At 32.2% G+C, this 16,101-nt stretch overlaps 1 protein-coding gene across 1 annotated transcript; it reads left to right on the plus strand.

The window, feature by feature from the left end:
• The first annotated feature begins 275 nt into the window (after positions 1 to 275).
• Positions 276 to 7,334, plus strand: LOC145636317 (protein TRANSPORT INHIBITOR RESPONSE 1-like). The gene is made up of 4 exons (XM_081687844.1): positions 276 to 1,553; positions 4,128 to 4,620; positions 5,374 to 6,144; positions 6,693 to 7,334. Exons 1-3 carry the CDS (start codon positions 1,057 to 1,059, stop codon positions 6,130 to 6,132), a joined length of 1,749 nt encoding a protein of 582 aa, XP_081543970.1. The 5' UTR covers positions 276 to 1,056; the 3' UTR covers positions 6,133 to 6,144; positions 6,693 to 7,334.
• Positions 7,335 to 16,101: the final 8,767 nt, after the last annotated feature.

A 16,101-nucleotide genomic window follows, 5' to 3' on the forward strand; every position in this document is an offset into this window, starting at 1 on the left:
ACTTGCACATTAAAACACAACTATAATTCTTTCAAAAAAAAAAAAAAAAAAAAAAAATAAAAATAAAAATAAAACACAACTATAATTCCCACATTAAAATATAATTAAAAAATTTAAAATCCATATTTTTACTTTTTTGGTATTATACGCCAATTAGTGATTGAAAATGAGGAATCCACAATCACTCCCATTCCTTTTGGTTTCTTTTGGGCTCTTGGAATGCTTCAAAGATTCAATTAAAAGTTAACCCAATTTCATTTTCTTATTTTAATTTCTCCAAATTCACAGGTAGATTGATTCTGAAATGGCAGATCTCAGCTTCCATTAACCTTCTTTTTCTCTCTCTTACGTCATTAATCACCACCCATATTGGGTTCCTTTTGCTACTATATAAATCAACTCTCATCCTCTCCTTTTTTCTCTCCCCTTTTAAAATTGCTTGTCTCCTCACAATTCTACATGTCTCTCCTTCTACCTCCATTCCGATTTTGTTTGTTATCGAGGGTGTATCTTACTCGATAATCTAGAGCCTATTAGATTCCAACTAATCCGAATTCAAGTCGAGTTTTAACATACCCTCGTCGAGGTGAATGCACTCTATATAAATCATTTTTGTTGTGATTTTTTTTTTTCAACGCCCAAGTACAAAGCACTTAGTGCGCTAGGTACAACTACTGCTTCTTCCTCTCCTCATTGTAGGTCCATCACCTTTTATAATTTTCCTGCTCTTTTCTATTGATTATTGATATGGTTTTGGGCATTTTCCCCTTTTTTCATTATTAGCCTTTTTTTTTCTCTCTCCTTCTCCCAATTGGTTTTCTTTCATTGAAATTTATCCAATTGGGTTGTTTTTTATTTCCCTTTTCCCTCATTTTTTAAAGCATTTTAGTTTGGGTTTTCAATTATTTTAGAAATGGATTGAAAAAAAAAAAAAAAAAAAAAAAGCAAAACCCCATCAGATTTGCAAAAAAATAAAAAAAAATAAAAAAAATCAATTTTGTGATAAATTTCCAATTATTTTCAAAAAAAATTTGTGGGTTTTCAATAATTTCATAGATGGGTGTAAAAAAGAGCAAAGACCCATCAAATTTACCCCCAAAAATCTCATCTTTCCCTGATGAAGTGCTGGAAAAAGTTCTGGGTATGTTAGAATCTCACAAAGACAGAAGTTCAGTTTCATTAGTTTGCAAAGATTGGTATAATGCTGAGAGGTGGAGCAGAACCCATGTTTTTATTGGGAATTGTTATTCTGTAACACCTGAAATTGTTGCTAGAAGATTCCCAAAAATTAAGAGTGTAATCTTGAAAGGAAAGCCCAGATTTTCAGATTTTAATTTGGTACCTGAGAATTGGGGAGCTGATATTCATCCATGGCTTCTTTGCTTTGCAAAAGCTTACCCTTTTTTGGAGGAATTAAGGTTGAAGAGGATGTGTCTTACTGATGAAAGTTTGGAGTTTTTGGCTTTGTCTTTCCCTAATTTTAAGAGGATTTCTCTTCTTAGTTGTGATGGGTTCAGTACTGATGGCCTTGCTGCTCTTGCCACTCACTGCAAGTATGTAAATTTAATTTTTTTTTTTTTTTTTTGAAGATTTTTACTGCCCTTTTGTATGCATTTTCATGTTATTTGTGGATTATCTAGTTTTGATATATTGTGTGTTTTGTTTGGTTTTTATGCTTAATTGATTGTATGGTTCAAATAATTGATAAATTAGAGATCTGGGTCTCGAATTGGTGTAGTATATAATTTGTGAAAGATAACATTATTTTGGTACATTTAGTCCTGATTCTTGTTCATGTATAAAATGTTGGAAGAATATTGCATATCGGGAGTGTTGTTACGTGGTCGGGTTTGTATTGGACGCAAATTCTTGTATCCGACGGTCTCACGAAATCGTATTAGGTACACAAATGGAAAGGGATGGAGTGTTTATCTTTTGCTTTCAATGGTATTGTGATGTATACGGACTGACATTATTGGTGAGTTAAAGATTTTTTGGATCCTTTTCATTTCTATTCCCTACATTGGTTGATATGACATTTGCCTTAATTAGTGATAATCAGTTGTCGCTTTTAATGTCATTGTCCTCATTAATATTGTTAGCAAGAGCCATTAAAACCACATGTTATCAGGCCATCTAATTAAGGCTTAGCTTTCTTCCTTACTCATTCTCCTCCACCCCCCCACAAAAGATAAAAAAAAAAGTGTTATCTTCTGAAAAATTCCTCATTCTCTTGTGTAGCTTAGTGACTGTTTGTGGCTTATGTTTGCTTGTTTCATATCTACCTATGATCAACTAAAGATTGTGAACTTTACGTAATGAGTATTAAATGGATCAATTTCTCGACAATGTATACACTGTTTAGATTTCTCTTTCTCTCTCAAAAAAAGATTTGGGATTTGAGTGCCCTTTTTGTGGCTAATCTTATCTTTGATATTGCTCCAATAGCAAGAATTCAACATACCTAACATAGACGATATCAAATTAGGGTTAAAGTAAGTTGCGGGGTTAATTAATACACCCTATATAATTTGGACATATGTCGGGATTTCCCAAATAATCTTTCAGGTATTGTTGGTGTCTCATAATTTTGCCTTATATGTAGTTGCCTTTTAAAGCTTGTATTTGGGGCTATATCTCAATACATGTTTTAAACGAGTTGATGTCTATGGTCTACCTATTTATTAAGTAATAATGTATAACTTATTTACGTTGTAGTGCAATGGTTGGTCTTCACATGCCTCTGAAATGGAAGTGCAAATCAAAGTCTAATGGTTGTGTAAATGCTGAGTAAATTTACAATTAAAGTAGAACAATTTCCATCTTAGTCCGTAGCAAACATTGTGGTACTCAAGCTTGTGTGTTTATTAGTTGAGTATACATTGATGATTATGATGTCTTCTCCTTTGGACCATAACTCTAGGAACGGCCAATTGACCAGATTGGTAAATAAAAAAGACCTTTAGCGACAATTTGGTAAAAAAACTTACTCCGGCGACAAATTGGTAAAAAAACTAACCTTAAGCGACAATTTGGTAAATAATATAATCTCAGGCGACAATTAACCCAAAAAATACAAAAAAATTCGATAAATTACTCGCGAATGCTTAATATAGTTCGTTTTTCTTGTTATTTTACCAACCCTTTTTTACGGAAATAATAATTTGAAGAAAAAAAACGTTAAGTATCAATTTTCAATTAAGTTTCATACCCCTTATTAACGAAATTTTTTAAAAAATGGGTTGGAAATAAAAAGGGATGACCTGTAAATTCAAAATTTTAAATGGAAAAAATAAATTTAAGAACACAAAAACAAATTAAAATAGGATTTTTGAAGAGTTTGTCGGGAAAAAATAGATTTTTTGGTCTAAATGTCGCCGGAATTTGTTATTTTTACCAAATTGTCGCATATTGTTAGCTTTTTTTACCAAACTGTCGGCGGAGTAAGTTTTTTTACCAAATTGTCGCTATAGGTCTTTTTTATTTACCAATGTGGTCAATTGGCCCTCTAGGAACTTTATGGTTTTTATTTCTTTTGAAGCTCCAATTCCATTATGTGCTCTTTGGCACTTCACCTAGCTTATGTATAAACTCTAAAAGAAAGAAGAAACGAAAAACTCCTGACATGTGAAACCTAATATTCCTATTAATTCTTGTTAGCATTTAATTGTTGATTCTTGATTGAAATATGTCTTACACCTAGTCATTTCCGCTTCTCATTAGAGGATTTTATAGTTATAGTCCTGATAACATTACCGAATATGTGGCCTGTTGTCCCTTATTTAAGTGCCATTGTGCTCTATATATTCCATCTTTATTTGTGTATACGGCATCGACTAGAGCCACAAGACTTCTCTACAGTCCTGTACTCCTATGGATGAATTGCTGCAAAATTTAGTTGCCTAGGGTGTTTGGCTTTCAGAGTTTCATGCTTTTTATTTATTTATTTATTTATTTATTTATATACTCCGTATTTTTTTTCTGCTCGGTTTTGATTTGTATTATAGATACAACCTTGTCTGCTGAAGTGTTTACTCTTCAGCTGTCTTTCTAAAATTCAGCATGGCATCTAGTGGACTTCATTTTAATCAAATTATAATGTTTTTTTTTTTATTTTTTTTTGCCAGGAACTTAGTTGAGCTCGACATTCAGGAAAATGGAATTGATGACCGTAGTGGATGTTGGTTGAGTTGCTTTCCTGAAAACTTTACTTCATTGGAAATTCTAAATTTCTCCAATCTTCATTCAGAAATCTGCTTTCCGTCCCTTGAGAGACTAGTAGCTAGGTGTAAATCTTTGAAGGTCTTAAAGGTGAACCGATCTGTGAACCTGGAGCAGCTACTGAGGTTGCTTACTCATGCTCCTCGGTTGACACAGCTAGGAACAGGTGCCTTCTCACAGGAGCTCCAGCCAGCTCAGTATTCTAGTCTTGAGAGCGTGTTTAACAACTATCACAGTCTTCAAACTATCTCTGGTTTATATGAAGCTAATCCACTCTATCTGCCTATTCTCTATCCTGCTTGCTCAGGAGTAACATTTTTGAATTTGAGCGATGTACCTTTACAATGTGATGATCTTGCTCAGCTTCTTTGTAACTGTCCAAATCTCCGACGGCTTTGGGTAGGCATCTAAATCCTTTTTCTAACATGAGACGAGATCTTTATTTTACTTGCACAGATAAGCAATCAAATCAGCTGCTCTTTCAAAATAAATTTGCTCAAATGATCTCGACATTGTTTTGTTTATTGGATGCACTGCTTGGTTTATTCATACATGTAAATGAACTTGATTCTTCTAAAGCAGTGACAAGTCTTGTCTTTGATACACTTATGTCACGTGGATTGCCTTTCATTATTGATGATCACATTTGCGGTTTGATAGATGATCGAATACCAGTGCAATGAAACTAATGACCGCGTAAAAGTGACTGAATGTTGATTATACTTGCTATTGAGTTCAAAATGCATTAGAAAGAAGCTCTAACATTTGTGGCATAATTTTTTTGATTTAATAGCTTATTGTTAACAGTGTACATCTGAGTCTGAACCAAGTATTAATTAGTGGTAATAAGTGATGACTAGGTTTGCAATCCTGTAAAAGTTTGCACCTTTGTTAAGTTTAAACTTGTAGATTCAGACATATAATACTATATCTTACTTGCTCTCTGTCGTAATTTATGATTTTGTCTCTTCTGAGATAAATTTATTTTTTCAAAAGATTATGTGATAGCTTTTACACATCCAAACAGTATTTACTGTCTGTCTTTTACACAAACTTTCTCAATGCCTTTTCTGATTAAAGTAAATAGACATTGAACTAGTTTTGATCTTGCTGCATGTACTTATGTTCTAAAATTGCATCCTTTTGTTTTAGGTGCTGGACACTGTTGGTGATAAAGGTCTGGAAGCTGTTGGGTCTAGCTGCCCTTTGCTTGAGGAACTCAGGGTATTCCCTGCAAACCCATTTGATGCTGAAGTAGTCCACGGGGTAACCGAATCTGGTTTTGTTGCGGTGTCTTATGGATGCCCAAAGCTCCACTATGTTCTCTACTTTTGTCGGCAGATGACAAATGCCGCTGTAGCAACGATTGTGAAAAACTGCCCCGACTTTACACATTTCCGCCTCTGCATAATGAATCCAGGTGAACCTGACCACTTGACTGATGAATCTATGGATGAGGCTTTTGGTTCGGTGGTAAAATCATGTAAGAAACTCAGAAGACTTGCACTCTCCGGATTATTGACTGATTTAACATTCGAATATATTGGCAAATATGCCAAGAACTTGGAGACACTTTCAGTGGCTTTTGCTGGAAGTAGTGACTTGGCAATGCAATGTGTTCTAGCTGGCTGTCCTAAGCTGAGACGGCTTGAAATAAGGGATTGTCCCTTTGGAAATAATGCTCTTCTTTCAGGGTTGGAGAAGTATGAATCCATGAGATCTCTTTGGATGTCAGCTTGCAATGTCACAATGAATGGCTGTAGGCTGTTGGCGAAGGAAATGCCTAGGTTGAATGTTGAGGTCATAATGGATGACGATGTCAACAATGACTTTCAAGCTAGTAAAGTTTATGTTTATCGTACTGTTGCAGGACCCAGAAAAGATGCCCCTCCTTTTGTTCTCACTTTTTGAATCTATGCTTTGGTGAGTATTCATCTCTTTACTGTTTATTATGAGTGTTATTTTACGGCAAGAATTTTCTGTCGTATTTTGACAACCAGCTAGATATACAGCTATAAATTTAGGTTTATGTGACATGAAAGTTTGATATATCCCCAAGAAAATGATGCTTTTTGTTAGATGTTCAACTTCAATCTACCAAAAGTGCAATCAGTGCCGAAATCCCCTAAAATTTCTTATGAAGTTGATGTATGATTCCCCACCCACCCCCCCCCCCCCCCCCCCCCCCATGTGCCTATTTTTAATTTTGTTGGTCCTATAGATAGATATTTTGCTGATATGATGGTATAATTTGCTCACTGGAGTCCAGTGAAGGCCGTCTTTTTGTTCAGATGAAATACTAATACTTGCTAAACTCTGTTGGCTCATCTTACACTGTCTTCTCTGGTCCGTGAATCACTAAGGTTTAAGGAGTTGGAACTTCTTTCGCTTGTGGCTAATGAGCCTTTATATTCTTGTGTCAAGATTGCAATTGCATATAATTAATTAGTTTTCTTGAACATATGTTGCAGGGTGAAGTATTAGAATGGTGGCGGAGAGAAAGTTAGATAACTAAAACATGATGACAGCTGCAACCTTTGTTGCTTCGCCTCGTGGACAAGGATCACAGATGGTCACATCTAAGGGTTGGTCCAGACATTATGAAGGGTCTAAATCTGTTTCTGGTCTGATCTGAAGTAATTATCAAGCTCGGTATGTGGTGTCAGTGTCCATGTAGTCATGTAGGTACCTGTATTTGTAACAAAAAAAACTACCCCAGTAACATCGGCTGTCAATTGCTGGAAATAATTGGAATAACTGAAGAAACACATCTTTGTGAAGCGACAAAGCTTGTATATGGAAGGAGCTCACTACAACTCTGTAAGAGATCAAAGGATGGCGTCAAGTCATCAACACCAGGGAAACAGGAGATTATGATGGATCATATTCGACATATGCTTTGTATAATTCTAATCCTGTAGGTTACTTCTACCTGTTTCAATCATTGTATTCCACTCGTGCATGGCACGATGTACATTCATAGCTTCTAAGAGCTTACTAGCAACAGGATCTGTCGGATGTTGTAATTGTTGTATTCCTGTACTTGGAATTTGGGAAAAAATTTATTTGAATGTCCCTGAGTTCACTTAAATAACATGCAGTAAGTTTTAGTAGATGTGCTAATGTGCTTGCTTAGTAATGTAATTCCATTTCTAAAACATGATGAAAACGATCCCTAGGCTGCTGGTTGGTTACAAAATATGAAGATGTGCCACATTTTGAACCTTTGTGCAACACTGCAACATATACCTCCATCTAGCCCCCTTTAGTCTGCTGTGAAAGCATAACAAGCTGTTGGCCTTTGATCGGCTAGCTATGCATCAACACAAGTCTAATAATCTACGAAATACGAAGTACTTAAGCCTCCATACTAAGTTTCGTAAGTACTAAAATTAGTCTAATATAGCCTTAAGCTTCCGAGGCTGAACTATATCTGTTGTTAAACTGTAATAGGCTATGATTTTAGTTAAGATGCTACACTAGAAATGATAGTAGTAATTTCATATTTTTTTTTTTTTTTTTGAATAAAGTAATTTCATTTATTTTAGTTATATTTGAAAAAATTAGATTATTTTTCCCAAAAAAAAAAAAAAAAAAAAGATTAGATATAAACAATTTACACATCCCCACTTAATTAAACTCAACACGGTTGGAAATTGGGAATTAATAAAGGAGGCAAAGTAATAGTTCAACCTTTTGGGGCCTTGGGCTTTATTTTGAACAAACACACAACAAACAAATGAAATGGGCAACTATAGTTCTAAACATGTCCAAGTACAAATGTGGTTTACACCACCGATTGAAATAAGTCGAATCTTATCTACATCACTACCTAATGACTATAAAGGTTCTATAGTCTATACACACCAAAGATACAATCGTTTATTACAGCGAAGTTGCAGCACCATGCAATGACATCCTAATGTAATTCTTCAACGCAAATGTAATGCTTAATGTGTTACGACTGCTAAAACAGCCCATCATACTTTAACTTCACAATTATTTACATAAATCTATGCTCTTCAGAAATATGACACCCCCAATTTACATAAGAGAATGCATGAGTTGGTTCATCAGAGAAATGAGTCACAATTCACGACAATATTTAGTGCATTATAGTACATATAACCCACAATTTATAAAGCTTTCTAGTACATACACGGTTGCCAGATTTTTATAAAAATTGATTCTCCTTTTTCCCCTCAAATATTGTCCTATTGCAACTTTGTAGGTCAAGACCATCAACTCTTATAAGATACTTGTATTTCAGTTGAATCTAGCTTTTAAGATCGTTTCAATGTTGTTTAGAATGTCAAATTTTTATACATACAAAATAGGATATACTTATATTAAAGACGTGTGTTAAAAATTGTATAAAGTCAAATAAGACAATCTTTAAGGAACAAAAGAAGAATAACAATAACTATGAGATTGATCATTGAATCATCTACAAGGACTACAAGTCTACAACCCTGCAAAGTCCAAATGTATTAAATATTTAAATCTGTCCTTACGCAAAGATGAGTATTACAATTGGAAGAATTAGCCTGCATTTTTTTAATTTATTTTTAATCTTGCATTCAAGTACTCCATGACAGTTGGTGGTTGGCAAAAAAAAAAAAAAAAGGAGTTGGCGACAATTGATCTACTTGCCTAGTTGACTTACTTAAGCCTTGTTCTTTTGAGCTAATTGAATTAAATTGAATTGGAAAAAAAAAAAGATGAACTAAATTGAATTAGACATAAAATAATCCTAAAAAGAACAGGGCCTTAATGGCTAGTGCTAGTAAGGGAAGTCATGATCACCAGAGTTGACCCAACGATTGGTTCTATTACTTCACATCAAGAGATGAACGATTAACATATAAATAGTAAACAACTATACCTACTATCAATTGGTTTGATGAAAATTAAGAAATCTAGATGTGTGATTAAGATTATCTTCCAACACGTGTTCATATACCCAATATAACATTTGATACCATTTGTATCATATCACACAAGGTGTACGACCCGAATACTTAATTAGGGTGGAGCCGATTGTCACAAAATATTAATGCACATCTTAAACACTATTCACATAATCAATTGCAGTCTCCATATAGTTTTCCCAACTAATTAAGTACTCATGTGTAGCACAACAATCCTTAATTAGGGTGGGTCTAATTGTCATGAGCTACACACTTAAGGCTAGTATTTAACACAAGTTCTTTCAACGCATGTTAAAACTAACCTCACTCATATTATACGCATTATTAGAGATCTTCGTAGACATATGAAAGCCAACTTCATGGCATGCATACTTGTTTCCAAAATGTGTGCTTATTCGTTGTTTTACACAAATTTTCTTTCCCTTTCATTTGAGAAAACACGTGACCTTTGCAAGGAAATTTATGGATAATACTATTAACTATTTAATACTCGTGACACTTAATTTTTAAAAATCATTTATAAAAATTAGGTATATAATAATGTATACATAAAACATAATAATAATATATAATGCGGGTATATTGATACAATTGTTGAACATGAGGAGCTACAATTTTGTCGTCTCCAAGAATTCCAACATACCATGAGGATTATATTATGAACTCTGACTGTGACTCGTATTGCACCAAGACATCCACAATTATGGGGACTATATAAATGCAACTACAGTATATTATCTGGCTACTGCCTCTCCCTTATCTTTGTAATTCTAGTTCTAGACCTACAAAAGGTAAGAAATGTAACACTAGAAAACATTATTTGTCTATATTCTCCAACATAAACACTTAGTTACAAATTTACATTTAGATAGTCTTTCAAAGTTAGTTAAAATAACCATTTTTTTTTTTTAGAGAGCAACAAGAGTAGGGTAAGAATCAATCCCAAGATTTTCTAGAATTGGGGAGGAAGCTCTAATCACTAGAGTTATCCCCCACTCTCGTTAAGTTAACATGGTGGATTCAAGATTTTTAGATAGTCCAGACACAAACTTAAAATTAAATGAATTACAAAAAAAAAAAAAGTAATATAATATATGTGGTGCAATTTCTTTTTGTCAACTAAATTTAAACAATTAATTTACTCCATATTTCATTAGGTTTTATACATAACACCCTTATCCTGATAACAATGCATACATTTCTACATAAAATATGCCGAATACATCTTATTTATAAAAAAATGACTACTAATGTCTACATATAATGTGCCGAATACATATTATCTTAAAACAAACGACTACTACATACTACGTATATGCTTGATCTAATTTAATTGAAATTAGCAAAATTAAAGACATGCATTTTCAAGTACTCTGTACAATTTTACTGAAAAACATTTTAAGTATCAGTTTTGTCAAGTCTACGACTACTAGTGTACTAACTACTAAGACTATTAGCATAAAAAAAAATAAAAAATAAAAAAAAAAAAAAAAAAATAAAAAAAAAAAAAAAAAAAACCTACTAAGACTATAGGTTCGTTACACACTTATATAGCTACATGTCAATAATGAGTTGAATGACAACAATCGTGAATGATCCACAATTTGACAATACAAGATAGAACAACATTTGGCACATCATAATAAGTACCCAAAATAAAGTGACAAATGAAGTAAAAGGCACCTTCCTATCAACTGTGAATTCACAAGTGAAGTGTGGGGGGTATCCACTAATCCACTATATATCCACCCATTTTATTAACTTTCTCTAAACATAAGAGTTTGAGTTACTTTCAAGGTTTCAACAAACACAAATTTTAAGTCATATTTAACCTATTCAATTCCATTTATCATCATTTAATTGGAAAACTATCCTTCAATTCACTCTTCTCATAATTGGTTGCTTCTTCTTGTGTAAACAAACATACTTTTCCCACTACAGGAAACACGTGATCATCAAAGGTAAAAGAAGGAAGACAAAACTCATCAACTTCACAATTTACAAACCTATGTTGTGAGCCCTACTTCACTTGGCGTTCTCCATTTATGGTCCCACTTTAGCTTGTGACATGAGAAGCTATTAAGATGAATTGAAGTGTTTTTGATGTTGAAATTTAGTGCATAGTTTATCTTCTTTTGTAAAAGGTTAAATGACATAGATGTGACTCAAATTCTTTGTCATTCTTGACTATAGATAATGTTTTTTCTTTTTTTTTTTTGGCCGAAAAAGATAGATAATGAGATTAAAGGTCGGTATTTAACGCTTACTATCAATACGTTTAATTTTGATGTACTTAATTATTAATTTTTGTTTTTGTGAGAAGTGAATGGATGTAAAAAAACATGATAATATATATGAAGTATTTAAGAATAGAAGGGAGCACGTAATTGTAGATGATAAGGTTGATACTTAGCCCCATTTTATATTATTTGCAACGATTTGATATAAAGTGTATTAAGAATGAAAAATGTCTAAGGCCATGTTCTTTTGAGTTGTTGTCTTCTGCTCTGTCGTGCTGGAATCTGCTCTACACTACTCTGCTGAAATCTGCTCTGCTTTGCCCAAAAGCTCAAAAGAATAGGAATTAAGTGTTGCAAATAATATGAAACGAAAATAGTGTATAGGTGATTGTTTAAACAATCATACTACTTGTCCCCTTCCTTTTTTTAAGTACTTGTACAAATAACTGTAATTGATAAAGTACATAAGAGTAAGGGCATGTTCTGATTGACTGAATTAGCTGAACTGAACTGAACTTATTGGAGCTGAATTAAACTAAATTGAACTGAACTGAACTGAACTGAAATGAACTGAACTGAACTGAACTGAAAATAAGTTGAAGAGAACAGGCCCTAAGTGAAAAGTTCTAAATTTTCGGTGTAGAGTAAATTGATAAAATGTGTGCCAAGAATAGAGAAAAGTATCTTTGAATACAATAAATCAAATAAATAAAATACAAATATAAATATAAATATAAATATAAATAGAAAGTAGATAAATCAATAATGGATGAAATATGGATGAGCTATTTTGTGACTTTACTATAAACAACAAGCTCTAATACTATTGTAAAGGATTGTGTCTAAAAAATAAGCACAACAAAACAAATACAAGTACAATATACGGAGTAATAATTATGAAATAATTTATGTATTATCTAATTTATGTATAATTGAGATACTACAATAATGACCATGATATGACAAATCCAATATGAAGGCAAAAGAGTATAATGCATAGCAAATAAATAATCCAGTTTTTGACTTATCCTCTATAACACTATCTCTATTTATAACCTCAATCCAAGCATGCCCCAAACAACATTGATGATATATGAAGAGAAAATGACTAAGATATGTTTGGAAATATAGCTCGATATATTGATAGCCCAACTAGCTAGCTAGGGGGAAAATGAATACTTTTGGATAAATTTTACTCTTAGTCTTAGATATACAAATATGTTCTAAATCTAAAAGCGGGAGTAGGGTTTTTATGTAACTGAGTGCACATAAAGTAAGGTATATTTAAGGATTAATTGTTGCTCATTCTTATGTCTTATCTATATACGGAATATTTTTTTTGTTCATTTAAAAATTTCTTAAAATAAATTAACAAAAAATATTAATTAATGAGCAAAAATTACACTTAGGCGCACCTACCTACCTTATGGCAATATGCAGGTAAGAATCACTCCCCTTTTCCTTTGTATACCGTAATATATACTCCGTACTTCTTTTTAAGCAAATACTCGTATTGTAAATTAGCAAGGGAAGTATATTACTCCGTATAAATAAGATCACTCGAAGACAACACCAAGCATGTTTCATTAAAATCAAGCATGATAATTAGTTCCAAGAAATTTGTCATAATTGACCAATGGTAGTGAGACTAGAATCATAGATCCTAACAACTTGAGGTCACGTTTTTTTTTTATAGCATTTGTATTTAACTTTATAAGTTGCGTATTGCCAGGATAAATTTGAGTAATTGCGTTCTATTTTTTTTGTAACAAAACAAAACATAGCACTAGTAGCACTTTCAATGTTTTGGCGCATTTTAAGGTATGTAAATGATTCTGATTTGCTTTGCACTTCAGGTTTCTCTATTGCAATCAGATCCTCAATTATAGTTTCAATTTAAGCCATGTGCAAAGAAAAAGAAAAAGAAGATCATTCTTATCTTTTTTTAGGGGTTTTACTTAACCTCAATTATTGATAAGGAGTCAAATAGATGATTCCAAACTAATTAAGATTCACATAATAATGTATGTAGTTAAACTTTATACCCCTAATTCCTTAGCCTTATTGAAAATGAAATTTTTTCTATGGAGGCGGATGCACGATGCTCCGTGCATCCGTTTTCTCTTTAAAAATGCGGAATGAACATTCCATTGTTCAGTAAAGAACATACATTTGTTTTGTAAAGAACATATAGTTATTTCATGAAGAACATCACATATAGCTGTATTGTAATGAACATATAGTTGTTTTATAAAGAACATATCCCTATTTTGTAAAAAAAACATCCAACTTCATGTTATTTATATATATCTAAAGAATATCCGTGATATTAATTAAAAACATGATAATTAGAGGTGATCAACTTTGGCACGACCCGACCCGACCCGACCCAATCCAACCCGAAAATAGGGCGGGTTTAGACAAGCCTAAAAATGCATTTTTAGTTAAAAAAAATCCAAACTCGGCCTGAAAAAAACCCGAAAAGCCCACTACATTTTCCCGGTTTTTTGGACACGAGATATTATGTTAAGGCCCAGCCCGACCCGAATTTTTTATCACCTCTAATGAAAATATAATGTAATGAACATTATTTTTATTCAACCACCATAATCTAAAGACAAAATTCAAAGAATATTTCAAAATAAACAATTAACATATGTCACAAATAAAAGTACATTATTCTGACAATCAAAGAACATGAAGATAAAGAACATTATTTAAGTGCACATTATGTTCTTTACAATTTATAACATGTTCTTTGCACTTTAACTGAATGTTCTTTTCATTTCTATACAATGTTCTTTACAATTCTACAATATGTTCTTTTCACTTAAACTAAATGTTCTTTATATTTCTATGCAATGTTCTTTCCGCTTTTTTTTTTTGGAAGAGATGCACCATGTGGATCGTGCATCCGCCTGCACGAACCATGCATTGTATTGAAAATGCATATTAAATAAAACGCAAACTTAAACATATCTTATTTTAAATATGTAAACAATTTATTTTTTATAACTTTATCTTGTAGTCTATCTACTTTTGATTGTAATAGTTGGATCAGATTTCCATTGTGTACACACATTGCATAATTCTTTTAATTTTATGACAAGTAAATTTATATATTTCTCTACTAGACGTGAACATCTTAGGTCAACTTTGCCTAAATTTGCAAGTTAGGATATAATATTATCCAAAAGAATAAGAAAAATTAAACTTCCCCAAACTCGTAATGGACAGATCTTAAATCTCAAGATCTACACCAAGCTAAGCAACCACCATTAAAGACGTACATACACTTCTTAAGACCAAATACCATCATGTAACCTTGGCCCCTTGATTAAAGTTTGAGCACTAAAATATAGACCTTTCCTTTGAAGTTTAATGAAGAAGATGGTTTTTATTTTCTTGACAAATATGAAGTAAAATTCATGGTGAATTATTAATTGGAAAATTTGATCTATTTCCAACGAATCATGGACCAAGTTGCAAGTAAAATACAGGTAATGCTTGCTAGGTACACCTTTGGTAAGCTATCACATTCAAAATTTTGTTCTAATTATTGATAATGATTTTAACCTTTCAGCAATTTGTAGGGCACGTAGGTCCATGCATATCCTAATTCACAGACATCTTTTGCATGGATGAAGATTTTACAAAAATAAAATAGAATACATTTCAATTGATTAGTTCATACTCCATAATATCAACGGCATATTTCACCAATGAAATTAATTAATTAGCTAGTGGAAAATAAGATTATTATTACAATTGTTAAAATTATTTTCCCTTTTTAGCACAAATAAGAATTATTGCAAATGGTGCAGCTCTACATATGTTCAATCACTCAATCTAATGAAAACAAAGTGTGGTTGTACTTGAGGTCAAATGAGTTAAAATAAGATGGCGTAATCAAATTATAAAAACAAATTAAAAGGATATATAGTTTATGATTCTAAATTGATTTATGTATGAGGAAATGATGATATAAATATATATAAAAAACAATTAATTATATAATTTCGAGTATGTCTTTAAATCATGCATGTTATATATTGCATCACAAAAAAAATTAGGACAACGTAACAACTAATCTAGACGAATCAATGAAGGGTAACTATCATAGGATACTTTAAATCATGTACTTTGTACGGAATAATAATACATATTGATAATTATGTACTGATAGTGCTTAATAACAATGCATGGTTGCAAAGCAAAGATATATATAATGAACACTAAACATAAAAAGCTAAGTATTAGTTTGTAGTGTCAGTCTATAAGTCGTTGAAGAAGTAATCAAGTAGTTCGCCGTTTACAAATCTTGTCACAAAAGCTAAGGGTGTGATATATAAATCGAATGCATGAGTAGTTCGTTAAGAATACTAATTAATAATAATAAAAAATAAAAATAAAGGCAATATAATATAATATAATATAATATAATATAATATAATGCTCCTGTCTTTCTCTTGCAAGCTAAGGTATTTTGCTCCAAAACTGTACATCTTCAAATTGAACTTATCTTCTTTCTTACTCTAAGGGGTTATTGATATTTGAGAGTTAAAATCGATTATATTAGCAATGCACTTTTGTATTTGCATTATCTTCCACCTTACCCATACATATTATGCAATATGCATGCAATAACAAAGTTGATGATTAGCAATAATGTAATGTGAAGTAGCACTAGTATATATCATTCACTACTA

The sequence above is a fragment of the Chenopodium album genome, chromosome 6, assembly GCF_948465745.1.
Source record: "Chenopodium album chromosome 6, dcCheAlbu1.1, whole genome shotgun sequence".
NCBI lineage: Eukaryota > Viridiplantae > Streptophyta > Magnoliopsida > Caryophyllales > Amaranthaceae > Chenopodium > Chenopodium album.

What these genes read in the sequence shown, in the direction of transcription:
- LOC145636317 (XM_081687844.1), top strand. Translation starts at nt 1,057, where the DNA reads ATGGGTGTAAAAAAGAGCAAAGACCCATCAAATTTACCCCCAAAAATC. An exon ending in GCTCTTGCCACTCACTGCAA is followed by an intron (nt 1,554 to 4,127) that starts GTATGTAAATTT and finishes TTTTTTTGCCAG; the next exon opens with GAACTTAGTTGAGCTCGACA. An exon ending in CAAATCTCCGACGGCTTTGG is followed by an intron (nt 4,621 to 5,373) that starts GTAGGCATCTAA and finishes CTTTTGTTTTAG; the next exon opens with GTGCTGGACACTGTTGGTGA.